This window comes from Morone saxatilis, unplaced genomic scaffold, assembly GCF_004916995.1.
Source record: "Morone saxatilis isolate NCDOM2014 unplaced genomic scaffold, NCSU_SB_2.0 Contig17, whole genome shotgun sequence".
NCBI classification, from domain to species: domain Eukaryota; kingdom Metazoa; phylum Chordata; class Actinopteri; family Moronidae; genus Morone; species Morone saxatilis.
The window spans coordinates 14,235,088-14,261,738 of NW_023339729.1; the positions used below are offsets into that span (position 1 = coordinate 14,235,088).

Below are 26,651 nucleotides of genomic sequence, written 5' to 3' on the forward strand. Positions count from 1 at the left end.
GCATTTTGATAAGTTTTTCGCAGCATTTCCACAAACAATGTAATGTCATATCAGATGCTTTTATTTCTGGGACTGAAATGACTTTATGTGGCCTTGTTTATGATTTAATTCTTATTCAGGTGATCTGATCAAATCTTTTTTTTTTGAGAATTCTTCAGATATCTTGTTTTACAATCATTGAATATGAACCTGTGATTTTAACACTAATAAATAATTATAAATCAGTTTTAATTGCACTTTTTTAAAGTACTCTTTAAAAGATAAAAATATCTTTAAAAACAAAGGTAAAATGTCAAAAATATATCAAAAAGAAGAAAAATAAAGTAATAACATCTTTCAACTTGGTTTTTTGTTAAAACACAAAAAATAGATTTAGAGACAATAGATGCGTCTCCAAATACCAAACTCCAAACTCCATTTCCTGCTGTAAGGCAAAGGTTTCTTCACAGTGTGTCTGCATGGCGATGAATGGATGGAAGTTGTGTCCCTCCTGTGGTGAATTTACCAAAATGCAGCCCAGTTAATCTCTGGTCTTTCACTGGTCACACAGGCCTCCTCACTATTTGCAGCCTGCCTGGGGATTAAAGCTGCAGGAGGCAATTTATATAAAGAAAACCTTTTTGTCATATTTGATGAAACTTTCACTATATCCTGACAGAAGTACATGATAAAGATAATCTGAAAACAAATCAGGTTCCTCTGGCTCCTCCTATGGCATTTGCAATAATTCACCTGTCTTAATGAAAACAAACCCAGTCGAGAAAAATAGTTGATTTTTGAGTCTCATTCTCACGTTGTCGTTTTGTGACCTGGAAATAAGACTCAACAATGAATTATCTTCAAGCCCCCCAACCCAAAGCGTCAGTATTTGATATCTGTCTCATGTACAACTGTCAGGATATAGTGAAAGTTTCAGCAAATATGACAAAAAGTTAGTTTTATAAAAGTTACCTGCAGCTTTAAAGCATGAGTCTACGTCAGTAGAGCCTCCCACCCACAAAAACTTTATGTAACACACACTTTGAGAGTAAAGTTGTTAAGAAGGTGCTACTATTAGGACAATATAAGACACAAGAAAAGGTGATGTTTCACAAACACAAAGGTCCACTGGATTCATTGTATCATTATCTCTACCTTAGTGCAGACACATACTCTCTACCTGTCCCCTGTTGCAGTGACACGTAGTCCAACTTCCCAGCAGCACCACTTATCAATAACACCTGGCTGGTTCCCATAAAGCCTCCAATCACATCCCAGAGAAGTTGCAGGAGTCACAGCCGGTTGCCATGTGGCGACCGTCAGAGACAGCGCCAGAGGTGACACGACTCTTCGTTCAGAATCAAACAGCTACAAAGTCTTCTGGATATTTTTTGGTTTGTCTTCTTTACCTGCCTCCCTGTCAGTTGAATCATTTGAAACATGCTGATCACTCTGTTTTTCTCCCTCCTGGTGTCTTCTGTCATTGCCACAGAGAAAGGTAAATTGATTTAAGTAAACTAAGTCGTTTTGGTTTTATTCTCAAGTTCTTCTCTCTGCTTTCAGTGTGGAAAGTCAAACATTATATAATTTATAATTACATTTTAATCAAAGTGTTGCAACTGTCAGTCTTTCACCACTTTCACTTGCTTTGAAATTTTGTACAATTTTGTCTATTTGGACATTACGTAATAGTTCCCAAATAATTAATTATTTTATTTTAATTACTTTTCTAGTACCACCATAAAGTTGACATTTTTGTTATTATTAAAAGGTAATTATTGGTGGATTGCCATCAAACATGTCTTAAACAGACACTTAAATATCAAAATACTGATGTTTATGATTCCCAGACAATGAATCCAACCTGACTTTTCCTTCAGTGCCACCAGACGTTCACATTTTTGGTTGTTGGATAGATTGCCATTAAATGTGGTACATTCATCCCCCTTCAGAATAAACTGTAACTCCTTTGGTGATCACTTAACATTTCCTCAAGTGCTGTCATCATGTCAACATTTAAATGTTTCCAATAATTTTATGATCAAATACCTGCAAAACTAATGACATTCAGCTGTACTTTGTATTTAGTGCTAATTTCCAAATGATAGCATGCTAACACGCTAAACTAAGATAGTGAACGTGGTACACATCACACCTGCTAAAAGTTTTCATTTAAAGGATGATAGCATGCCGACATTAGCATTTAGCCTGCAGCAGAGCGGCTAGCGTGGCTGTAGACTCTGTAAGGTACAAACTATGTTGAATTGTGTGTCTTGTGTATTTCCTGTGTTTATTTCGCAGACAATGCTCTTCCCAGGCTGACTGACACCAAAGCTGCTGAGGCCTTCATCGACTCTGCAGAAGTGGTGGTCATCGGATTTCTGGAGGTCAGAGAAGAAAATTGCATATATAAAAATAACAAAACAGTCTGAACCACAGGCTCAAATGAGCTTTCAGACATCTTTAAAACAAGCCCACAGGGGCAGTTTTATGGCTTAGTTTATTATGCTAACATGCATGCGGCAAACCAGACATGATCAGACAAATTAGCTAAAGAGTGAGACTGTGCGGGCTCCAAAAATACAGCATTTGTTTGCATCCTGGTCTCGGTGATGAAGAAGAATGTATTTCCTGTGGCCACACCTTTGGCAGCGCTGGTGCTGTGAGGGCAGAGGGTGGCTGGCTGTCCCACAGAGGCGAGCCCTTTGGCCAGACTCTGTGTGCGGGGGAAGATGGCGGGCCACTTGACAGGAAATACATATGTATCTGAAGACTTGTGGGATTGGCTTCATTGACCCACTTGTAAACAAGTGCAAACAGGGAGAAGGTTCATGAGAGGAGAGTGGAAGAGAGAGGTGGAGAGCACATGAGGATAGTTGGACCGTGATGCTGAAGGCAAAAAGAGACCAAAATATTGGTGCTGTGACTCACTGGGAACGAACACGTATTACAGGCTGTAAAATGATAAAACGGATCACCAGAGCTCATGCAACAGTGTCTCAGAAATAGACATGATTCACCTTCCTCTGAGTCAGCCTCATCTCTCTCTTCCTGGTACATTTCATTTTGTTTATCTGACTCTCTCTCTCTGCCCTCTTCACTTTCTTCAATTTTCTTTGAGGAAATAACAGGTAACAGGAGAGTACACCTACTAGTGGTCTGTGAGGGGGTCTGTCCCACTCTGAAATGTGCTCTTTTATGCCTAACACTGCATCAATGGGACAACTCAAAAAGATTTGATCAAATCGATCTTTATTTATTCCAAGGCAAATTGTTGCAAAGTAGTTGCAGATATAACAATGATCTATGCCAAAAGTATAAAATGATTAACTGTTATGTGCAAAATGTGAATGGTTAACAATAAAACTATTAGGTGTGTGTTTTTTTTTAATAGAGATAGTAACATTTAAAGGGTAATGATAAATATCCTGTAATTCCAAGGTAAGATATCACATTTATAATATAACATATTCCACGTCCATGTGTAAACAGTAATTATATATTTCATGGACACAAAAGTCTAGAAAAAATGTATGTGCCAAGAAATTATAGAACTTAACTTTTGTATCACAGAGTTTGATTTGTTCTGTCAATGTGACACTATTTACTTTTTAAAAAGAGGTTGGACCCTTTTACTTTTGTAAAGTGTGAACCTCTAACAGGTAAACATCACCTTTTATTTTCAATAAGAATAAAAATCCTTTAAATTAATATGGGCTAATACATTATAAATATTTACCTAAGGGCAAGATGCATTCAGATCTTTTAATTGTATTAAATTGAGTTAAGGTTTTACTAACTTTTACTATAATTAAAAAGCCTTTTTTGCAATACCTGACTGTACAAATACTCCATTACAAGTACATTTCCTGCATTCAAAATTTGTAATGTAATGTAATTAAATAGATTTACTGTAGATGTAGTGGAGTAAAATGTCTGTCTGAAATGTAATGGAGTAGAAATATAAAATAGCACACAATAGAAATGTACAAATACCTGAGTAAATATACTTACAGAAGTCACTTCCCTCCTACTTCTGCCAATTCATATGAGCACACCCGCCCTTCTCTATGTGCCTGCCTACATTGGGATTTTTTATGTGTCACCCTACTCACAACATATTTTTCAGCATAAGAAGCAGGTTGTACAAGAAGTAAAATATAAGTATAATAATCCACAAATATTAAGAAAAAAGAAAGAAATTGTATCAAAATTACAACTATGAAAGAAAAACAAGCTCAAGATCATTGATAAAATAAAAAACTGCACATGATAAGGTAAGATAAAGTTAAAACTCCCTCTGTAACTGTCTCTTTCCCTTTTTGTGTCTCAGGGAGAGGAGAGTCACGGCTATCAGGAACTCGTTGCAGCTGCAAAACGAGTTGACTCAGTCCCTGTGGCCATTTGCACTGAGAAAGAGGTGTGGGCTGACTACAGCCTCTCCTCAGACACCATCACCCTGTTCAGAAAGGTTTCCTGCACCGTCATGGCTGTCCATGCTTTTGCATACATGAGGCATCTTTTCAACAATTAACGTAGTGGATTCTGTTACTTTTATGATAATGACAGTGTTGATGTTGTGTGTTATGTGATCCAGGCCGATAACCACCAGGAAAACCTTGCTCTTGCAGAGGCCAAGAAGTTAGACGCTGACGGTCTTGTGAACTTCATCACGATCAACGAGGTCCGATACATCACAGAATACAACCAAGTGGTAGGTTCCACTCATGTCTCACTGTCACTATCATGTAAATGTTTCATCTGTCTGTCAGACTGTTATTCTTTTCCTGTCATTTATCCCTTAAAGCTTCACTTCTTTCGTTTTAGAAATATATTTTTATAAGACAAATGAAAAATGAGTAAAAACCAACATTTCTAACATTCCTGTTCAGCCACCACTCCAACATCCCTTTTAACCTCCTTTATTAAAGACATACACCTGATATTGTAGTGTAGAAGAAAAATGTATTACCTAAATAGTTTCATACTGTCCTTCCTGTTTCCTTTTTTTTTTTTTTGGTGTTGTGTATATATTTAGATTTGCACCTTATTCATATTTTTATATTTTACATATGCACTCTCTCAAAACAAGAGAATGCAAATCTATCTTGTTTTGAGGACAAATACAGTTCTACCTTATCTTATCTTATCTTATCTTATCGTATTGTATCGTATTGTATCTTATCTTATCTTATCTTATCTTATCTTATCTTAGCACCCCTTGTAAACAATACACATTATTCAGAGTAAGAATATAAACTTACATATTATATAAACAGGGTGAGCAGGATTAATACAGGAACAGTAAATAGACACACAAATGTCAGCAAAAAGAGTAAAAAACACATTATATAACTTATAAGTTGAATAGAACCTGTTAGATCTTGTCAGATGAGAGGCCTCTGACAAAGGAGATTTCTTCCAAACTTCTTCCATCTTAAGCTTCATTCTTTGTATTCTGCTCAGACTGCAGTGGGCCTGTTCAACTCAGAGGTGAAGTCACACCTCCTGCTCTTTGCCAATAGAGGGACTAAAGAATATAGTGAGCTACAGGAGCGACTGGGAGCTTTGGCCCCGGAGTTCACAGGAAAGGTGAGAACATAACTGCCACAAATGTAACCAAGTGATTGAACATTTCTGTGGTTATTTGAGCTAATCTATGAGCTAAATTAAGTCATGAAAACTGTGTTCCAGTTCTTGTTTGTGCTGATTAATGGAGCAGTTAAGTCCAACTCCCGGTCACTGGGATACTTCGGCCTCAAGTCTCAGGACCTCCCACGAGTTGGTATTTATGACGGTGACTCTGACATGAAGTGGCTCCTTCCAGAGGGAGAGATTTCAACTGAACGGGTCCAGGACTTCTGCCAGTCCTTTCTACAAGGGGAACTGAAGGTGAGCAGCCATGATAGTTGATCCTAATGCTGATGACTAGACTGGTAGCTACAACATCTGGTTAAAATTTAAATGCTTCTCATTGTATAGCGTACCTATTTTCTTGTAACATGTACCTACCTCACTCGTTCACCTGTCAAGTTGTCAAAAGTGTCAGAAAACAAAGTGGCAGTGAGTTTGAAGCACACAAGCACTGCACAACAAGAATGAAAGCCCTGTAAAGTGCTGTAAAGTATACGTGCCACACAACAGACAGGAAACCTCAATCTGTGCACTAATTTGCTCTGTTACACCACGCAGAGCTCCAGCTGGGTGTGACACAGAGTCTGAGGCTCCACAACAAGAGTTAGTGCCAGAATATCAACATATAATATATAGATAGATGGCATCTAACATGAACTACTTTAACTAACTGCACTAAATCAGATTGTAATGCACAATGCAGTACAAGGTAAACCGGAGTTTTATGTTATATACAAGGAATGATTTAACTGATAATTAATAATTAATGGACAGATTTTTAAAATATCTTCTTCAGGTTTATCAACAAAAACACAAACAATTTCAAGCTTGAAGCTGCAGTTTTGTACATTTATATCAGAGTCAATTACAATTTCTTAAAAATTTTCATTTTAGCTTTCTACTAAATATTCAAATATTCTAAATATTCAAATATTCTAAATATTCTCTCAAGCTAGAAGGGAATTTCAAGGCCCAGTCTGGGATCAGTATAATTAGTGGTGTCGTATTGCCAAGCGACTGTAACATTCTTCTTTATAGTCCCAGGACCCTGATGTATACCTGGAAAATATGGTTTATAAATTAAAATTTGCCTCAAAGGGTTTTACAATCTGCACAGCTCTATATCCTTAGATGTGTTATTCCAGTTTTTTTTTTACAAATTACATAATTTAACATTTTGACAGATAAAACTACAGACTAGAGACAGCCAAAAAAGATTAAATAACATCCCATAATGCACCAGTGTTGTTGTCATGCCTTCATAAAGGCATTTCTTTTGTGAATTTTGAAAATTCATTTCAGTTGTAGATTTTTTTTATGTCTGTGTCTGTGAAACGAACTTGATATTCCCTCTATGCTGTATTGTACTTGTCACATGTTTATGTTTTTCAGGAGGTGAAGCAGGCAGGAGCGGAGGCCAAAACAGAGCTCTAGGACCCATAGAAGGAGTGTAAATGAATTTATATGTATATTAAATAAGATGAAAAAAGAGTGTCTGGTGCAAATGATTTCTTTTTTTGAATTTGGCTGTGTGTTAGACTGTTTCTTCTTTCCAACACAAAGGAAACTATGCAAAGTGAACATTTGCATGTGTGCGTGTGTATATCATGTGTCCTCACTTATTTACCCGTGTCTGTTATGTTTTGTCTGTTTACGCGAGTGTGAGCCCGTCTGCGGTCTGGTGAGCAGACCACAGGTCACTAGCCACAAGTCGCAGAGATCTGGCGGAGTTTGTTAGTCTGTCCACTAAAGTTATTGTCAGAACCACAACACACCGACCTCAGAGAGAGTGACAGAGAGCAGACGGGGAAGATATGGCAGTCAAAACGCAGTCATTTTTCATATGATTCATCCTGGATAGAAAAGTGGAAAACATCATCTGCACAGGATAAACTAACATGAGAACCTCCGATGAGGAATCACAGAGGCAGCAACACTTGAAAAACAGGGCATCAAATTCAAAATGAAGTTTAAGAGGTTTGAGTCAAAGACATATCGGACTCTAAATAAGGATAAAAGAGAGAGTATTTAGCAATAAAGGCTATAAAAGCTCTATAAAAGAACAACAGATGGGCTGCAGACATCAAGAGTGAAAAAGTTTGGGCTTGTCCCAAAAATATTCTCTCAAGCTAGAAGGGAATTTCAAGGCCCAGTCTGGGATCAGTATAATTAGTGGTGTCGTATTGCCAAGCGGGTGCATCCGGCGGAATTGGGAAAGCCTGGCAGGTGGACGTTTCTCAGAGACCAGATGGAAATATCCATCTGAGTTTGTTTACGGCTGCAATCGAGACAGTGTTACATAAAGCACTGATGGGGGTCTGTGGGGGGAAGTGTGTCTTTATCATCAAGGTAAACTGTAAGATAACAACTGAAAACATTGTAAGCTCATACCAGAAAAAATATGGTGACTAATATCTGTGTGTTGTTTATTAACATATTGTGATTTGAATAAACAAGTAAGGCTTCTGATCTCAAATCATGTTCAACTACTCAGATCTCTATTTGATGCTATTTCCAGTATACTAAATATTAAAGTTTATGATCATAAACAATCCTGTCTGATGAAATGGTGATAGAAACAACAAAGTAATGTGAAATAGCTGCTTTTGTGTTCACATTATTAATATACAGTACAGTTAGTGGACACTATAGCCTGCTATAGTTTGGATTCTGTATTCCAAGAAATTCTATAACCAAATAGTTCTGGATCCAGGTGGGAGACGCTGATGATCAGCAGCACAACAATGTGTTTAATCTGAAACATTCAATTCAAAAACACAGATTTACCGTGCTGTCGCCATTTGTACAAGGTAAGAAATGGTTGTCAGAGATTTTCTGATGCCCTTTTTGAACTGATACTGGTACACAGTAAAGACAGTAATGCAGCAGAAGGACAGTAGTCATGCTTTTACATAATGTACTGTGGTGGTTCTAGAGACACTAGGATTACTTTATGGGGTTTGTATTTATTTGTGCAAACTTTTTACAATATATCACTGATATGAAAGTAGTGTTTAAGTCTTCTGCTCCCCACGATGGGTCATATCTTAGCTATGATGCTACAATATGACTTTATATTACATTCATGAATATTACATGCAATTTCTGCCAAACGATCCTCCTAAATGTTACACAATGGACCTTTAAGTATTTCCATTTTATGCAACTTTCTACTTGTACTCCAGTTAAAACCATGTATGTCCAAATTTTGTGATTTTTCATTTTTCTGATAAAGTGAAGGGTTAAGTGGTCCTTCATGGGATGCAACAGTTCTCCTACTTCTTAAGCTAAATAAAATATTTAAACTGTATTAGCTGGTAAATGTCACAAGCTGAAAAGGGGTCTGTTTGAGAAAATCTGACTTTTTAGATTTAAGTGGTTCTCACAGGAGAGCAATGATACAAACATATGATGATCTTATAGAACATGATGCTTTACTGTAGATTATATAAAGTAGTCAATATTAGCTCAACCCTAAACATCTACAGCAGTAAAATACAGCATACATATTAATGAACCAGTAATATTAATACAAAAAACACTGACAGGGACCATTCTGTTAGTGTCTCATAACATGTCACATATGAAGTAACTCTACTCCTTTGTGGCTCAAACTAAGCAGAAAAGTCTCTGTTCTCCAAAACACAAGCAAAGATCTCTGGAGGAGCTCTCACGGTCCTGTTGGTCTAAACTGAGCAGTAACTTGGCTCTTACAGTCCCTTGGAAACCTCATAAATCTTCATCTAAAACTGCTCTCTAAGTAAGACTAGTCTCTAATAAGTAAGCAATAAGTATACTCTACGTCTTCTCAGAACACATCAAACTTTTTAAATTTCATGTGATGTTGTCCGGTTATCCTTCCATAAGGTCAGCCTGATGCATTTGACAGAAAATTCTGTATAGTTCAGTACTGTTAAATAGCTGTTTTGTGACTCAAACCTATCACTGTTCTCAATGAGATACAACTACAGGAAAAGGTTTCTGGTCCTGCAGGTGATCTGACCCTGTGTTTACAACAGAACCAAGAACAAACACAGGTTTTTTGTTCTACCTGTTATCAGTCCACTAAGCACAGAGTAGCACACAGTAGATCTCTTTCCTGGGTTTTACACAATTTGTACATCAGAAGATTATTTTTTGCACTGACTGCAACAATATATAGGAAATATTTGGGTCCAGTAAAACACCTCTGCACTGATTTGTATATCCAAACATGAGATGCTGCATTATATTTATTTACGTACGTAAATACAAAATCAAACATCTAACTGTTACAACACCGTTCCCATCAGACCCTCACACCTTTCTGGGGTAACGAACTCTTACCTACAACACGAGATGTTCTCTCTGAGTTACGAGCATCCACACGCACAGTGAGGTAATGGTTTAAAAAGAAAAGTCTAAAAGCACACCGACGCCTGTAACTGGTCATTTAAAGGTTGTTTGTTGCAATGATATGCTGCATGTGTATCATGCGACTGGAGCAAAGCTGGCAGGGACAAAAGAGGACAATTTACAATGAACATCCTTCGACATTTAAAGTGCCTCCAGTTATACACCGTGTAGATTCGGTGCTGTAGTGCCCATTTAGCAGTGATGATAAACCTGCTGTTTCTTTAAAAGCTTAGACTGTTTGGTCTGATGTCCAGGGTCATCTCCAGATATGACATCTCAAGGTCATTTCATTTCATCTCACCTGTTTTGGGAAAGAAGGGAAGCAATGTGTGATAAATAAGAATTAAATAGATTTGTATAATAATAAACAATTATTAAATGACTGAAAAAGAAAACACACACACACACACACACATACACAAATGAACAAACTTTAAAACAAACTCTACAAATGCAATACTGATTATTATTGTATTATATTGTTATTATGTTATAGAATATAGAATATAGAATTTTTATCATCAATACAACATTAACATCTCTATCTTTTTCTCCACAACACATGCAATTCTCTTAACTCCACACGCTAACTCCCAAACACATACACCCACGCTACCAACACCTACCTTTTATCATCTCAGTATGTATATAATTGTCTTATTGTCTGTCCACTATGTTCTTTTTTATGTGTGTCACACTGGTTCACCAATATATATATATATATATATATATATATATGTATATTTACTATGTATATATATTATATATGTACTATATACATTATATATATTCAAAAAAAAACTTAATAAGCTGTAAAACAATTTGAGATTAATGCACATGAGAAACAGAAATGATGAAAAAGAAATAACAAAACCAATCAAACAGACAAAAGACAATAACAAGCAAGATATATAAGCATTTTTAAATAATGCAATAAAACAAATAATTAAATAAAATTTAAATTATGGTCATAAAACATTCTAATCAAAAGCAAGGCTAAAGGCTTAAAGTTTAAAGACATTTAAAAACAGTCTCTCTCTCTGATCCTTTGGCAGGCTGTCCCAACAGCTCGGAGCATAAAAACAAAAAGCTGCCTCACCAAAGGGTTCTGTCCTGCACTTTGGGACAACTTCAAGACTCGTGCCAGTACAAGACTTTAAAAATCAACGTGGAAACTGACAGTGAACGAGTGTAACTTAAAAAACAGGTTTAATGTGTTCTCTCCCGTCAATAAACACAGTATCTGATTTGAACTGTGAAGATAACAGATCATCTGAGAAGATAAGGTCTTTTTTACTGATGTGAGTTGATAGCGTCTGTCATACAGTATGTGTGCACCTGTGCATGTTAAGTTTTCCACTTGTCTGCTGCACAGACAGGAAATGTGTAAAACCAGACCAGTAAAAAACAACAACTTAAAATCCAAACAACAAAGCAGAAATGCCCTTGACATTATATTTCCTGCCTAGATGCTGTGGCAATTGTTTTCTCCAACTGTGTCCCCCACGCACTGAAATGCATCCACAAAAATGGACACTAGACCAGACATTGAAATTACACGGCACGCGTTCCAAGACAAATCCCTGACACCAGGAATAACGCTAGACTATGAAACACGAAGGACACCAAGGTCACCCTGCAGCAGCACTTGATTTCTCACTACATGATAGATGAAGCTGTTTGGGGGCCCTCTGAGATATATATATGTGAAGTGATATGTGTGCATAAATGTTTGATTATCTAGACAGTATTTAAATTGCAATATGGTTTAGGTCCCCAAAATACCTTTTTTTTTTATGATAAACCACAGCTGAAGCCACACTTCAACTTTATCGCACAAACAGAAAACTGCATCCAAACCCGCATGCATAACGCCGTGCATCGAGCACATGGGGGTTGCCTATATTTAGCTCTATATATGCTGAAATACAACAAGCAAGGCTGCATATTGGGCCACTTGTTGCCGTTGGTAAGCCATGGCCGTGCCTGGATCTGGCCAGGAGCTGGACCAAGATGGATCTGTAAATAGTGACTGACTGCGGTTCTGGTGGGACTCTGCAACACTCTAATTAAGCTCTGTCGCATAATGAGGCTCACTGCTGTTCCGTGTCACTCGATTAGTAGCTTGTGGTCGGCTCAGGCTATAGTTTGAGGTTTGTGGGGGTGGGAGATCACATCTGGGGCAAGGAGTATAGTAACATAACAGCAATGGCAGAACTGGCAACCTTGATGTTAAAGAGGCAACCCTGCAGCGGGTCTCCTTGATTAAAATCCAATCACATTTTAAGGGAATTTTATAGAGATATGTAACACCACTGGTTTGGAGTTTCAGGGGTTTTGTTGTATTATTTATACCCCAGTGATGAGGGGTGAAGATTGAGAGGAACTTGAAGGGGATGTCCGGGATTGGTAAACAACACGAGTATAAAAATGATTTGGTTTGACCTCAGAAAATGATTGACAGGGAAATGATGGCATTTTTGTTGGAGAAACTATAAGAAACATGCAGTTCAGTTTACCCAAAAGCCAGAAAGAGAGCCAATTTTAAGATGTCAATTCAGTAATTCAGTTGGACATTTATCTGTGGGTCGCATGGGTTGTTTAAATTGAAAGGTAAAATAGTGTGCATGTTTGTGTGTATGCATGTGTATCATGGAGAAGGGGAATCCCCTGAAGTGTACAGTTACACTTTTCTTATGTCACTCTGTTTGTCTTAGACTGGCCTTGATGTCAAGTGAAAACTTACACACATACATGCATATAGGTTAACATACAGCACACGCACTGTACGTACAGTTGAATGCCAGGAATGTTTGTGGCCGTGTAAGATTGTGTGCGGGTGAATGAGTTCTTGGACTCTTGTGCCAGGGTTGCGTGGGTGTTTGTGGGAGCTTTCATGACAAGTGGAAGCGGAAACGTTGACATTTGATTCCCCAGCCAATCAGAGGGTTATCTGTGTGGGTCTGGTCTGACATGGGAGGTGGACTACAGTATATATTGACCTCGAACTGGGGCAAAGAGACAGAACAAGCCTTCGAAGGAAAGCTAAGAAAAGCAAGCAATCAAAGCAACTTGTCTACAGCGAGACACCAACTACAAGGCATCATGAAGACTCTGGCTCTCCTCTCCATCTGTGCTCTGCTGTCTGTGTGCTGGTCCATGGGAGGTAAGGACAAACCCATCTCATTGCTTTAATGCCCAATATTGTCCTCTGTGCTATTTGGAGCCATGAAAGCAGCTAGAGTATGTATACAAAAGTGTTATTTTCTGTGATCCTCAGCGGTTGAACCGGAGGTTGTCGTGGACCCTGCTGCCGACACAGCTGCCGAAGCTGCACCTGCTGACCCCGCGGCTGCTGACCCAGCGGCCCCCGATGCCTCATCTTCATCCTCATCCTCTTCCTCCAGCTCCGAATCTGATTCATCCTCTGCATCTGACTCCAACTCTTCCTCGGACTCTTCAGCATCTGACTCCAACTCCAGCTCTGATTCCAACTCCAGCTCTGATTCCAACTCCAGCTCTGATTCCTCATCGTCCTCTTCCTCCTCATCCTCTTCATCCTCTTCATCTGAATCTTCTGAGTCTTCTGAGTCTTCTGAGTCTTCTGAATCTTCTTCCTCTGAGTCCTCCTCCTCTTCCTCATCCTCCTCTTCTGAGTCCAACTCCGCCTCCGACTCTTCTGCCTCTGATTCTTCCTCTTCTTCCTCATCCTCCTCCTCGTCTTCATCAGAGTCAGCTAGCACTGAGGGTATGTAACGTTTTTGTTTCCAGAAAGAATCTCTGTACAGTTTTACACTTACTTAAACTGTAAAGACAATTCAAGAAAGTCTGAGTTTGTGATGTTTGTCTCCACAGCAGCTCAGGTGGTTGTGAAGAGAGACCTGGCTTCTGTTCTCCTGAGGAGAAGAAGAGCTGCCCCAGCAGGAGACCTCACCCCTCTGCAGATGGAAAGGTACAATTATTTACTTGAATTGGATGAAACTAAATCAAACAACAATGCACATTGCATGTTGTATTAGCTGTAGACAATTCCTTGCTGCAAAGTTCTAACCAAAGGTAAAATAATAATTTTATGTTTTGTTCTTTTTGCGCTAAAATGTTACAAGCCTTCTAACCAGTTTTCTCTCCTCTGCCATCCAGCCTGAGAGAGGTGTGTGAGTTGAGCATCGCCTGTGACGAGATGGCTGAAACTGCAGGCATCGTCGCCGCATACACTGCCCACTATGGACCCGTCCCCTTCTAAGTTAAAGACTCATCTTTCATCCACATGGGAACTGTTTTCTTTTTCTCATTTTGTAGTAGAACAACTCCCCTGAATTCATCTAAAGGAGCAGACAGTCACCAAAAAAAGAAAGAAAATTGGCCCATGTTATGATGCTAGATCGAGATTTTTTTTTTTAGGCACAATTTCTTGCACAAGTGACCAGCTTTAGTGGTCTTATATGAAAAGGCCTCCTCCAGGCTTTCAGAGAGAGGCACATGGAAACACAAGCCTGTGAAGTATGTAGTAGCCCACACAAGATTAAATTATTCTTCACGTCTATAGTATAATAAAATGAATGGTGCTACAAGTGCAAATGTATTTTATGTTAATGTATTGATGTTTTTATTTTGTGCTTTAGTCTTACTTTAACTAGAAGTAGTAGTTCTAGTAAGTAGTGGATGGAGTAATGAGATCTTAGAGATACTGTAGTTTTAGTAGTAGCGTATTGATAGTGGTAGTGGTAGTGTACAGTGTGTGTAAGATGCACATCAGTTAACTGTAATGACTGTAACCACAAATTGCCTCTGGGTTTTGAAAGAAATAAATTATTTTGTTTTGTCCAATTGTTGTTTTGTCCTCACTAAATATGTTTTGATGGTAGCCCCTGATGTAAGGAATGACATTTTACCTTTAAATCTACAGTAACAGATTTTTGGGGCCACTTGGGGGCAGTGGAAATAAGCTGTAAACAACATAGTGTCATCTTATAAATTTGATATTGCGCACTTCTTAGCAAACTTATTTACACACCTGGATGTGGATATGAAAGTTGCGACTCTGTTTCCTATCCAGGCGGTTGACAGCCCGCCATCTTTATTTCAGTTCTGCAATAGAGACGCAACTGGGAAACAAGTTAAAAAAATATTTTTATCATTCAGAGGACAGAATATTTGTTCATCCAGAGTTTAGAAGGGTCTTCTAGAATTACCTTCAGAACAACAGTGTTTTTTAGACAACCTTCGGGGTTTTTTAAACATCACTTCTTAATTATTCTTTAGAGAAACCGATGGTACGGTGACCTGAATTAATGCTAAAACACAAGAGACACAAACTAGAGATAGCTCTTTAGCTGCTAAATTCTCCACTGTGTTCACAAAGTCAATCAGGGCAGGTAGAAAACTGCTGCCTTCTGCAGTCGAAAACCACACAATGAGAATTGTGAGAGTGAACCACAAAACACTAAATTACAACCAAAGCAACAAGCTACAAGATTCAAGAAGTCAATCAGAGTTGAAATGAATGGCAGAATTAGAATATACTATGGGGTCCTCTCTACGAGTGACACCTTAAACAAGTAGTCATGTAATCCATTGTTAATATATATATATATATATATATATATATTGAATATAGCTGTTTTAATGCTGGCTAAAATACATTCTATTGTAGACAACACATCATCACTGGCAGTCTATAACTCTTCTGTGGTACTGCTGCTTTCATATTTGCCACTAGATGACAGCATTGATCCGTCACAGATTTGAGCAGAAGTTCTAACAGACGTTTTGGTCCACAAATCAGGACTTAATCCAGTATTAAATTGGAATACATGAAAACACTTAAACAGCTGGGGAGACTATTTAATCTCTTCTTGGTATGTGGTAAAGGCATGTTAGAGCTGGACATGAGTCACATGACCTGAAAGTTCACTGCCAAGACAAATACATAATATCATTCTGACATACATTTATAATATTGCTGTATCAGTTCACACTGATAGGCAAACTCTTGCAGTGCAGCAAAACCTGCAGACGTTCTACTACAGAGCTCATTGTTTGGATTTCCAAAGATACCAGATACATAAAGCTGAATGAATTTTGCAGAAAATGTGTAAAATGATGGAGTCTTGAGTTTGAATATATAGCTTTAATCAAGAGTTGAAACAAGCTGATACAAAATACTGCCAGACACTGTGTAATAAGATGATTTTAACAACATTATAGTTATTTGATGTTGCAAACTGGAGCATGTTGGAAGCAAATGTGTATGAATTTTTTCTTCTTTATTTTTTTTTAATTCATATTGGTGGATGTCTGATGAAGCAAAAGTGCAGTAGTTTAGTTGTAATTTTCAGAGCTGAAAAGACAGACATATCAGGATGTTTCAATGTAATACCATGGGGGAATAAATATGATATAGTGGAGAGGATTTGTGCTACCTGTTTATTATGCTCCTACTAGTCTACGCTTTGCCTTAATTAAAGCTTAAATTAAACCACGGAGCAAATTTCATTTAGTTAAGAGGGAACAAACAATAACATGGGAGAAGATGGAGGAGAGTGGTTTCATTATGAAAAGTATGAAAACAGCTATGGTTTGAGCACAGATAAGAAGCAAGCCTGATCAAAAGGAGCGCCGTCAGCTCAATCAGTGACTGGTGATGTTATAACTATGACACACCCTGTCATGTGCTGAGACACCATGTGGCCCGTGGATGAGCACAATGTGCCTGTGCACTGTTTTATCATTAACAGAAAGGGCAGAAAAAGACCATCCTCTCTTGATTGTCTCTGCATACACACAGAGTTCTTCTTAAGTTCAACCTTACAATGAGTGTTGACCAAGTGGAGGGTCAGGCATTGACTAAATTAAAACTGGTTGCACCATTCAAACTAGTTCTTATGTAGAGATACAGCTAGCTAAATTATGTTTTTGTTAATTTTCTTAATTTCAGTCTTCAAGATCACTGTCATGACTGTCGGGGAAGATTCAAAACTGACCTGATAAGAGATGTTACACAAATGAATTTAATTAACAAAATATATCAGGGGACATCTATTAGATGAGCTCAAAATTCTCTGCAATGGCCTAATTCCTTTTTTTCTTTTTTTCTTCTGGCACCCTCCATTATGTTGAACCAATGCTACATCTATAATACACCCTCTGTGCATGCTGTCATGGCACTCCTGAACTTTGATAAACATTGTGAGTAATATGAGGAAACGACCTTTTGTATTCTTGTGATAACAGGTTAATTATCTCATTATTTCTAGATAACAGAGCTTGTTTTCTTGGTATAATGAAATAATTAACTTGTAATCACAAGATACTGTCATTAAAAAAAATACAAGCACTGGCTTCTGTACTTAGGTTTGATGAATCAACCTGGTTTGGTAAAACACTAGTTTGAAACAAGCAGTGGTGGAATAAGTATTCAGATCTTTTATTCTACTTAAAGTGCCAATGCAAAAATGTAAAAGTACTCAATCACAAGTTAAAGTCTTACATTCACTAACCTACTTAAGTAAAAGTACAGAAGGTTTACAAGTAACATATTTAAAGTATCAATAATAAAAGTAGTTTTTCAGCAGAAAAATGGCTCCTGGGACTGATATATTATTATACAATATATTACATCTTCTTATAGTTAGTCCTGATAAATCAGTGCCTAAGTAACATTTTATTGTTATAGCTAGGTGGAGCTAGTTTTAATTAAAGTTAGGTGGTTTCCAACCAAGGGGTCAGACCTCCTCCAAAGGGTCACAAGATAAACCTGAGGGGTCATGAGAAGATAAAAGAGACCAGGATGAAGAAAAAACTAAGTTATGCAACACACATTTGTTTTCATGTTTTGGACATTGGGGAATTTCTTATTCAAAATAAACCATGTGAGAAATATCTCTTGAAATAACTGCTAACAACTCACAGACATCTGAAGCAACAGGTCCCTGCTAACAGACACTGCTTTTTTGTAAAACATAAAGAAAAAGGTTTGGAAACACTGGTTTAATATATAATGATGCATTGTACGCTATTTTATAAGCTTATCATATGTTGTTTTATGTCAAATCTTAATCTTAAAAGTTAGTAAATATAAACTATAAAATAAAGTATTTATAGTTTTATTAAATTTGAAAAGAAAACTTAATTAAAAAATAATGCTAAAATAAAGCACCTCACCTAATACCTAAAAAATGTACTTGAGTAAATGTACTAATGTACTTTACTGTTACTTTGAGTGAGTGTCAGGCAGCCATGTGGAATGTGTCTCGTGGTTATTAGTGAGCTTTGGCACAGTTGTGCGCCCTCGATATTGACATATTGATAATCCATCTCATGTTCTTTGCACATGGTTTACTGACATGTGACAGTATAACGCTCAACAGTTTCCTGGACACTGGCTGTGTGGGGCGGCAGTAGCTCAGTCTGTAGGGACTTGGCTTGGGAACCGGAAGCCTGCCGGTTCAGCACAGACCACAGTGTGGACTGGTAGCTGGAGAGGTGCCAGTTCCACCTCCTGTGCACTGCCGACTTGCCCTTGAGCAAGGCACCAAACCACCAAACTGTTCCCAGAGCGCTGCTAGGTGGCAGCCCATCGCTCACCATCTCATTTGCAGCCCTGTGTGTGCATGATTTATTTCAGGCCTATATGTTTGTAAACATACAATTTCCTCATCGGGGATTAATAAAGTATATCTTATCTTATCTTGCTCCAGATACTTAAATATAATGATAATAATAATTTAATAAAAAAATGAATCCTTCAATAAGGTATGATTTTTCATCTTTTATTTTTAAACGTTCATATAGGTATTATTGAGACACAGTATACAACTCAAAACTTTAACATTTAACATTTAACATTAGCAAGTTAAAAATATTTAGTTAGATGAACATCCATCTAATGCTGAACTACATATTCCTTGAATAGAATTATCCTTAATTACAAAATCATTTTTACACCTTAAAACGATGTGGTAAGGATCTCAATGTGTCTTTTATACACAGTTTTAAAAAAAATCTCTGTAAAAAACAAAAGGTGAAACCTGATAGAAATGTGAAACATGATGAGTATTTGTTTTTCTGTCTATCAAATCAAACCTGCAATCTGCAGGTCAGACCAGGACAGACTGTATCTATTGTATAATAGTGCCCAAATTTCATGGCATCTGCAGGAGTTTTCACAGTATAACAGAATAACACAATTAAACAGCACTGGCTGACCAAATGCAGCCACCGAGGTTGGTATTGCTCTGCTCTTTTAATAACTGTTGATAATGATGGTCGGTTATTGACTTTCTTCAATATCAGATTAAATACCTAATCATTTTAGTAATTGCATTATAAGATAAAGTCCAATAACCAGATTGGTACAATTTGAAATAGGAATTTATCATTTTATGCTATATAAGTGGCAGTTTGTTCAGCCAATCAGAGCTAAAGTTAGAAACTCAAAAATTAGAGGATAAGACTGGTGATATATTTCTCTCGCTGTCGACTATGTAGACAAAGCCTGATTATTCCTCAGTGAGAAAGAGCTCTACTGTTGTCTAAGACTTTTTTTTACTAGCAGCATGGTGGTTTGAGAGAAATGCTAACATTAGCTTTCAAACATGTTCATAATGATAATGGTAACATTTGCTAACATCATGTCGTTGATGTTTACTATGTTCACAAGTTTAGAGTGTTAGCATGCTGACATTTGCTAATTAGTGAGGCTGGGTAACGTCACTAAAAATAATTTACTTTGGTTGCAATCAATAAACAATATCTTATTAAATACACTTGTGCACACAATTCTCTGTCTTAGTACTGAACAATAAACATAAAATAATAGATTAATGAGCCACTATAATTTGTCAATCCCAGAAATACTCACTAGAATAGTGTTAATCTGCATAAATAATTTTAAATATTCCCTAACAAATGCACTATTTCCTTCTGTTCGAGTAATGTTTGCTAAAAACTACAGCGCCTGGCTGTTTTAGTGAATTATTTTTGAAATTTAAACTATAAAAAACTATAATATAAATAATTGTGAGGCGTTTTCAAGATTTACATCTTCAGCAGGAGCCAATTGGTTTGAAGCTTAAAAGGAACAGAAAGAAAGTCAGAAAGTAGTAAGAGATTAGAGATAAGAGACCGATGCATTGTCAGTTAGAACCATACAGTTAAAAGACCAACACTTTCCTGCATGTGGTATTTTCTTTGTCTGGCTCTTGATACGCTGAAAGTTGATGTTCTCTATATAACCATTTCCTATCTTACACTAAAGGATCTAATAAAAATAATAACATAAATATGATGGAAATTTGAAAGTTGTGCCTAAATGTGTTTGTGCCTTGACCAATGCAATTCTTTGCACCGTCACACATATAAAATCTCAAAGCTGGGTCATTTTCAGAATCTTTAGCTCTATCTTTATCTCATTTTCTACCTCCTTCTCTGCACTCATTGCAGGGTTATCATACACCTCTGTGTGTGCTTTATTGTTTTGTTCCACAGATTCTTTCTCTCCGTGTTCCTGGTTGTCAGAAGCCACCTGGCAGCATTTGCAGCAGCAACAGCATTTGGCTGTCATCAGAGCAACCACTTTGTCCCAGGGAGCCAGAGAGTGGGCCCAGAGAGGCAGGAAGTCCCAGGATCTCAGGGCTGCAGGCAGACACCCGGGTCTCCACTTCTGCAGTACGTTGATCACTATGATGATGATAATAATGAGGACCAGAGGTGCACCCACACCTACCAGTACCTGCCAGCCAGCCAGCGACAGGCTGAAGACGAATAGTGGTAAAATGAAGAAGCAGCAGATGATGTAGACAGCAGCAAACCAGCGGTAGGAAGCGGTAATGTCACCCAGGCCTTTAGCCAGCCGGATAGGGATGCGGGTGAAGGGGATTGGATACCACAGAAGGATGCCAGAGATGTTGAACAGGAAGTGCACGAGGGCAATCTGGAGCAATCATCAACAAACTTTATTGCTGTGCTTCAGTCATTGTTTTTCTCCCCATAAAATCAAAAATTGGATACTATTACATACTATTTTATATATTTTAATTAAAGGTAAATGCTAAATAATTTTCAGTGGACAGCAGACCAGCTGTTAAATCTTATCTATGTATCTAATTCTTTCTGGTCATATGGGTATGTTTTTTGTGTGAATTACTGACCTGTAGAGCATTAGCCAGTGTGTCTCCAGGACTAGCCATAGCTGCCAGGATAGCTGTGGTGGTTGTGCCGATATTTGAACCCAGAGACAATGGGTATGCTCTTTCTATGCTGATGACACCAATACCTATTCAAACAAACAGGACGCTGGTAAAAATACATATTTTCCAACCCTCTCTCTCTGTTTCTCTGCCATCACTTCCTATGTTCTTCCTGTTTTACCATAAAATCAGATACATTTATTAGTCTTGATAATGAGAAATCCAAAACAACAGATCAGGACAACAAGCAAGTGTAAATAATTTCTTTCAATTGGAAAATGGTACATATATTTTGATGATGAATGAAATGGATGGATGGATGTTCTCACCAACAAGTGGAGTAATAGCAGAAGTGAAAACCGAACTGCTCTGCACAATGAAGGTCATTCCTGCTCCAACTAAAATGGCAATGTAACCTGTGACCCAACCAAATGGAAACGGGAAATCTGCAAACACAAACATACACACAAAATTACAACATTCATGTATTACTAACCAGTGCAATCACATTTACATTTATGACACTTGAATATAAAGTGTGTGGTGCTGCTCACCAGTGTTAAGGATCTTCTTGATGACTGCAGCCACTTGTCCCTTCAGCATGGAGTTTAGCAGTTTGACGATGAGGACCAGGCAGGAGCAGAGCACGAGCAGAGAAAGAGCCAGCAGGATCAGACCTATTGCTAGATCCGGCAGATTCACATTCACAAAGGCATGCTTACCTGCAGACACACAGAAGCATGTATAGATTAAGTATATGCTATATTTACTTACAGATAACGGTTTCTGCAGTTCACATTGGTCTTACATTTCTCGATATTGTATGTTTCAGAAATGTTTTTCAATGTAAAGGTGTAGTTGCCATCAACCCAGCAGAGAGACGGAGATGTGCAGTTCTCTGGACCAGGAACTGTAACATTCATTAAGGTCTGAAACACAGGAGCAGTTTGACAATATAAATTTGAATATTGGATGTTTTTAAATGTTTGGTATGTAGCTGGCGTGCTTTGGTCTTACTGTGTTGGTGAAAGTTTGGCACCATTTCTTGATGAGACTCTTATTTCTGGCTTCTGGGTCTCCGGTGGCAATCCCACTAATGACAGACTCATCCAACTAAGTCAGAGGGAAAGAGGAATGTCAACCATAGTGAAGATAATAATGTTTTTTAAGAAACAGAATTTCAAATATTAAAATTAAACTTCCAGAAAATGTGTCTAATACTGCTTCATGGAGACATGTATCACATCAGTATTAATTTATTGGTTTTAAGGTAGAAGAAATTCAGTATTGACCAGTATAGATAACACAAACAAATGTACAGTACACTCAAGATTGTAGCAGAACAACTGATTGCAAACCCTGATTCCAAAGCCCGTATGCACCTTTGCAATTTGTATTCAGAAAAAAACATTCAACTGAATTGGCACGCTGCTACTTCCTTGAATTATTAGTTATTTCTTGTGAATATTGATCAGAGATAAGTTTTAATGATATTTTTTTACAATTATCTGTGTGTATTGTGTACTATATCAGACATACTATCAGAACTTCCAGTAAAATAACAATTTCATTCAGTTTTCTTCACAGAAATGAACAGAAATGCTGAAGCCAACTGTGTATATTTTTAAGGTTTCTTACATCCTTTAAAATGGCCTGGATTCCCTGTGAAATTACCCCCAGAATGGGGACCACTGCAGTAAAGCATCAAATACTACTAAACAAATTAGGACCACTAGGCTAACTAGGACCATTCCATAGCTGCACAAAAATAGATTCAATCATACCTAAGTGGTTGACAACAGTGTGTGAGGATAAAGAATAGATTATCCTCCCTTAAACCCTGCACCATGCACTAGTGCCACAAGGCTTGAGTCCAGGACCACTGCTTTTCAGTGTATACGTCAATGATCTCACTATGCTATACACCAATGGAAAAAAACACTATAGAAGTAGCCACAAAAAAGATGGAAAATGTTGCTAAATGACTCCACTAGATCCAATAGATACAGATTTAAGATTGTTCTATAATCTGCATAAATAGGCAAAAAAAAATTAAATGTGGATGAATTTAAATACTTTGTTTCAAAGTTGGGGATGTGGGGGTGACTGTGCGGATGTGAACTATCCCGCCTTCATGCTCATACATTTATCTTTGTGCATGTGCAAAATACCATTGAAATAGTACATTTGTTCATAATTTTAACAATAAAGATGTGCAAGTAATAAGAAAGTAATAAGTAATAAGAAAGTAATAAGTAAGTGCAAGTAATAACATCATCATCACAAATGACATTTTACCTGTATAATTGACTCAGTGAGGGGATCAGTGATCACATTTAACAGTTCCGGGGCCTCTCCACTCTGAATATTAAAGGAGTCGATGATGAGCTTGGTGACCTTGTACAAATAACCACTGGCGACCTCCAGTGGCAGCAGCACCAGCACTGAGAGCCAGTTGAAGAAGTCGTGCACTGTGGCTCCTGCAAAAGCCCTGGGTACATTGTAAAGGGAGGTAGATAAATGCAAAGTAAAAGAACCTTTGATCTTTCTAATGGGAGCAACAGCTGTCCTGGGAAAAGTCCTATAATAAGTAAGTAGATAAGTAAAACTATTAGTAGTACAGTATTTTTCAGATAAACTTGATTATGTAGATTAAATACTGAAGATAATGTATATATGTATATATATATATAATGTATATGGGCTAATAAGAGCTAATAAAATTTTATGCTGTACATGTTCTTCACAGATTGCGATAAAAGTATGTTTTATAACTTACTCAATGTGTAAAGAGGTTCTGTCTATTTTATGATCATTTTATGATTTTAGGTCAATGTATTAACTTGACTAATACAGCAATAAAAGATCATAAAAGATAGATTACCATCATACTATAGATACTGTTGTAGATTGTCTCATATTCTAGTAATTCACAGCAGATCATGATGTTCTTGAGAGGAATAGTTTGTGGGCTTTCTGAACTGTAGTTAAAGGGAGTCAGAGAAATCTTCAGGTTAAATACAAAATGATTACCTGCGAAAGGTTCTGCGGTCACCAGCCTGCGTCATGGCAACCAGTGTGTTGGTGACAGAGGTACCGATGTTGGTGCCCATGATGATGGGAACAGCCAGCTGGACTGTTAGCACTGCGAAAGCACACACGTCTCCTTCATCATCAGTCTTCCCTCTACTCCACATCTTCAACATCATCATCACTCATGCATACGTACACTGTGCGTGGATGTGTGTGTGTGTGTGCAGTCTCGTACTCACGTCCAGAGGAGACCATGCTGACAACTATGGAGGAGGAAGTAGATGAGCTCTGGACCAATAGGGTGACCAGAACACCAATGACCAGACCAGCCAGAGGGTTGGCTAAAACTGAGTTATCCTGAAAGATGTCACCTGCTGCTTTACCTGGACAAGGTGAACAACATATGAGCGTGTAAATATTCAAAAAAGGGCAGTTTCCCCCCTTCAAAACTTCACTCTGTGGAGGGTGTGTTCAGAAGACACAGCAGCTCCATACTGATACCAAGTTATAAGCCCTTTTCACTGAATACATTTTGACATGCACAGTATGAAAAACACTGATGTAAATAAGTTCAGCTTCAGTTTCAGGGTCCTGTTGTTGTTCATTCTGACCCTATATCACATCGTCATGACTCACTGGAGCACTTGAATGTAATGTTTTTTCCTACTATGACAAACCAAAATATCATGTTTATGGGTCATTATTACAGCCAAAGATGGCTTCATTCAAATGTTCAGTGGGTTTACCTCCAACAAGCTGGAAAGCTGAGCTGAGGATGTCGAGAGAGCAGATGAACATGTAGAGGAAACCCAGCAGCAGGATAAACTTCCCTACCGACACCAACACTCTCAACACCTTTCCTCTGGTATCCAGAGCTGAGAGAGAGACAAGAAATTAATGGTACTAAACACAAAAGACATTTAACTTGGCATTGTATAAAAAACACAGATATAATTGATACCATAAACAATGTCTCTGGTCCATTTTAGGATATGTCAGTAAGCAAAACAGTAGGAAAACGGTAAAGCCCTTATAATCACGCATGAGGTTTTTCTGCTATGCCATGTTAAAATATCTGCTGTGAAAAATTAATTACACAGAATACCCCCAGATTTAATCCACTGTCCTTCACACAAATAAAACAAAGATTATTCTAATAGTAAATGCCACCTTTTATATAGTACATAAACATTATTATTGACCTCTTGCTGTAACAATATATCTTTTAAAGTTCTTTAAAGTTTCTTCTTCCAATATCAAATCAAAATAGATTTAATGTGGCTTTTGTGACACTGAGTCAAAGTAAAAAATACAAAATGTATACATTTACATTAATTAAATATATGAAATACATGTTTGCATACATATCCACTCCCTTCTTGTGTGTAGTTGAGGGGTTACAATGATTGTAGTGAACGCATGTACCTGGGAGGTCATGAACACAAAAAAGCCACATTAAACCTATTTTGATCTGATGTTGTTAGAGAATTAAACACAAAAACCTCCAGTGGGGGGAATACTTTTTATAGTACTGTAAAGAATGAGTTCCCTCATACTTGTTAAATTGTACTATGAATGTATTAATATGTGATGTTCAGCTATGTGTGGACTTGACAGCTCCTGTGTAGTTATGAAACAATATTACTGATACTATCAGTATCTGACCCATTAGAAGATATGTAAATGTTTTACTCACTGACCACGTAGGCCTATATCTAATCAGGACATGTTCCTAGAAGGATAAGACACTTCTGTACTTGTACTAGTAAAAATGTTACAAAGGGACATTACAAGTCTTCACCTGACCATGGGACCCCTGTGTCCTTCAGCTCTGGCAGGTCCCATGGGTCTGCATCCTCCAGCTCCTCCTCAATCAAAGCCATAGTGGAGTGGGCAGGACTCCCTTTCACCTCTAAGACAGACAAAAAGCCTGAATACATTTACTGACCTTTTTCAACAACTAAATACATTACATGTAACTGCTATATCAATTCTTTGATAGCCATCTGTTGAATTTCATACAATACAAGAAAAAAACCTTTGCTTTCATTTCCATGGCACTCATTTGGGTCTTCCTTGCATTTGTTTTGAGCAGCCACTGGCTGAAAAGAAAGCAAAAGCACAAAATATTAGTATTAAGGATTTTATGTATTGTATTGTATTTGTCACTATTTAAAGGGGACAGATGATTTTTTACTGTATATAAGAAAAGGTCTTAGGATGAGGTGTTAGTGTTGTTATAAATAGCAACTTTATAAAAAATACTGCAGTTAAATCAAATATGCCAATTTTACAGAAATGTTACAGTTAGTTGTATTTAATCCATTGTGAACTGTTGGCCAATTCTTTCTTAGTATGTACGAGCAAACAAACACATGACCATTTGACAGTCAGGGCATTTGAAATACACACACACACACA

At 37.6% G+C, this 26,651-nt stretch overlaps 3 protein-coding genes across 3 annotated transcripts in view; 2 read left to right on the top strand and 1 right to left on the bottom strand.

Moving 5' to 3' along the window:
* The first annotated feature begins 1,419 nt into the window (after positions 1-1,419).
* LOC118327468 (endoplasmic reticulum resident protein 27) lies at positions 1,420-7,047 on the top strand. The gene is made up of 7 exons (XM_035660832.1): positions 1,420-1,477; positions 2,281-2,366; positions 4,313-4,450; positions 4,577-4,693; positions 5,446-5,571; positions 5,674-5,871; positions 7,006-7,047. Exons 1-7 carry the CDS (start codon positions 1,420-1,422, stop codon positions 7,045-7,047), a joined length of 765 nt encoding a protein of 254 aa, XP_035516725.1.
* Positions 7,048-13,038: 5,991 nt separating this feature from the next.
* Positions 13,039-14,805, top strand: bglapl (bone gamma-carboxyglutamate (gla) protein, like). The gene is made up of 4 exons (XM_035660599.1): positions 13,039-13,174; positions 13,289-13,756; positions 13,864-13,960; positions 14,149-14,805. Exons 1-4 carry the CDS (start codon positions 13,114-13,116, stop codon positions 14,249-14,251), a joined length of 729 nt encoding a protein of 242 aa, XP_035516492.1. The 5' UTR covers positions 13,039-13,113; the 3' UTR covers positions 14,252-14,805.
* A 5,239-nt stretch (positions 14,806-20,044) lies between these two features.
* Positions 20,045-26,651, bottom strand: part of slc34a2a (solute carrier family 34 member 2a) — a 7,398-nt gene continuing 791 nt past the window's right edge. Inside the window, exons 2-13 of the mRNA XM_035660500.1 lie at positions 26,269-26,332; positions 26,032-26,142; positions 24,977-25,105; positions 24,470-24,613; positions 24,231-24,342; positions 23,496-23,688; positions 22,215-22,310; positions 22,006-22,126; positions 21,752-21,919; positions 21,527-21,643; positions 21,159-21,283; positions 20,045-20,941 (exon numbers count right to left, since the gene is read on the bottom strand). Coding sequence (XP_035516393.1) covers positions 20,375-20,941; positions 21,159-21,283; positions 21,527-21,643; positions 21,752-21,919; positions 22,006-22,126; positions 22,215-22,310; positions 23,496-23,688; positions 24,231-24,342; positions 24,470-24,613; positions 24,977-25,105; positions 26,032-26,142; positions 26,269-26,332 — 1,947 coding nt within the window. The 3' untranslated portion in view covers positions 20,045-20,374. The remainder of the gene's footprint in view (positions 20,942-21,158; positions 21,284-21,526; positions 21,644-21,751; positions 21,920-22,005; positions 22,127-22,214; positions 22,311-23,495; positions 23,689-24,230; positions 24,343-24,469; positions 24,614-24,976; positions 25,106-26,031; positions 26,143-26,268; positions 26,333-26,651) is intronic.

What these genes read in the sequence shown, in the direction of transcription:
- LOC118327468 (XM_035660832.1), top strand. Translation starts at nt 1,420, where the DNA reads ATGCTGATCACTCTGTTTTTCTCCCTCCTGGTGTCTTCTGTCATTGCC. An exon ending in TGTCATTGCCACAGAGAAAG is followed by an intron (nt 1,478 to 2,280) that starts GTAAATTGATTT and finishes TTTATTTCGCAG; the next exon opens with ACAATGCTCTTCCCAGGCTG. An exon ending in CCATCACCCTGTTCAGAAAG is followed by an intron (nt 4,451 to 4,576) that starts GTTTCCTGCACC and finishes TATGTGATCCAG; the next exon opens with GCCGATAACCACCAGGAAAA.
- bglapl (XM_035660599.1), top strand. Translation starts at nt 13,114, where the DNA reads ATGAAGACTCTGGCTCTCCTCTCCATCTGTGCTCTGCTGTCTGTGTGC. An exon ending in AGAGTCAGCTAGCACTGAGG is followed by an intron (nt 13,757 to 13,863) that starts GTATGTAACGTT and finishes TTGTCTCCACAG; the next exon opens with CAGCTCAGGTGGTTGTGAAG. An exon ending in ACCCCTCTGCAGATGGAAAG is followed by an intron (nt 13,961 to 14,148) that starts GTACAATTATTT and finishes TCTGCCATCCAG; the next exon opens with CCTGAGAGAGGTGTGTGAGT.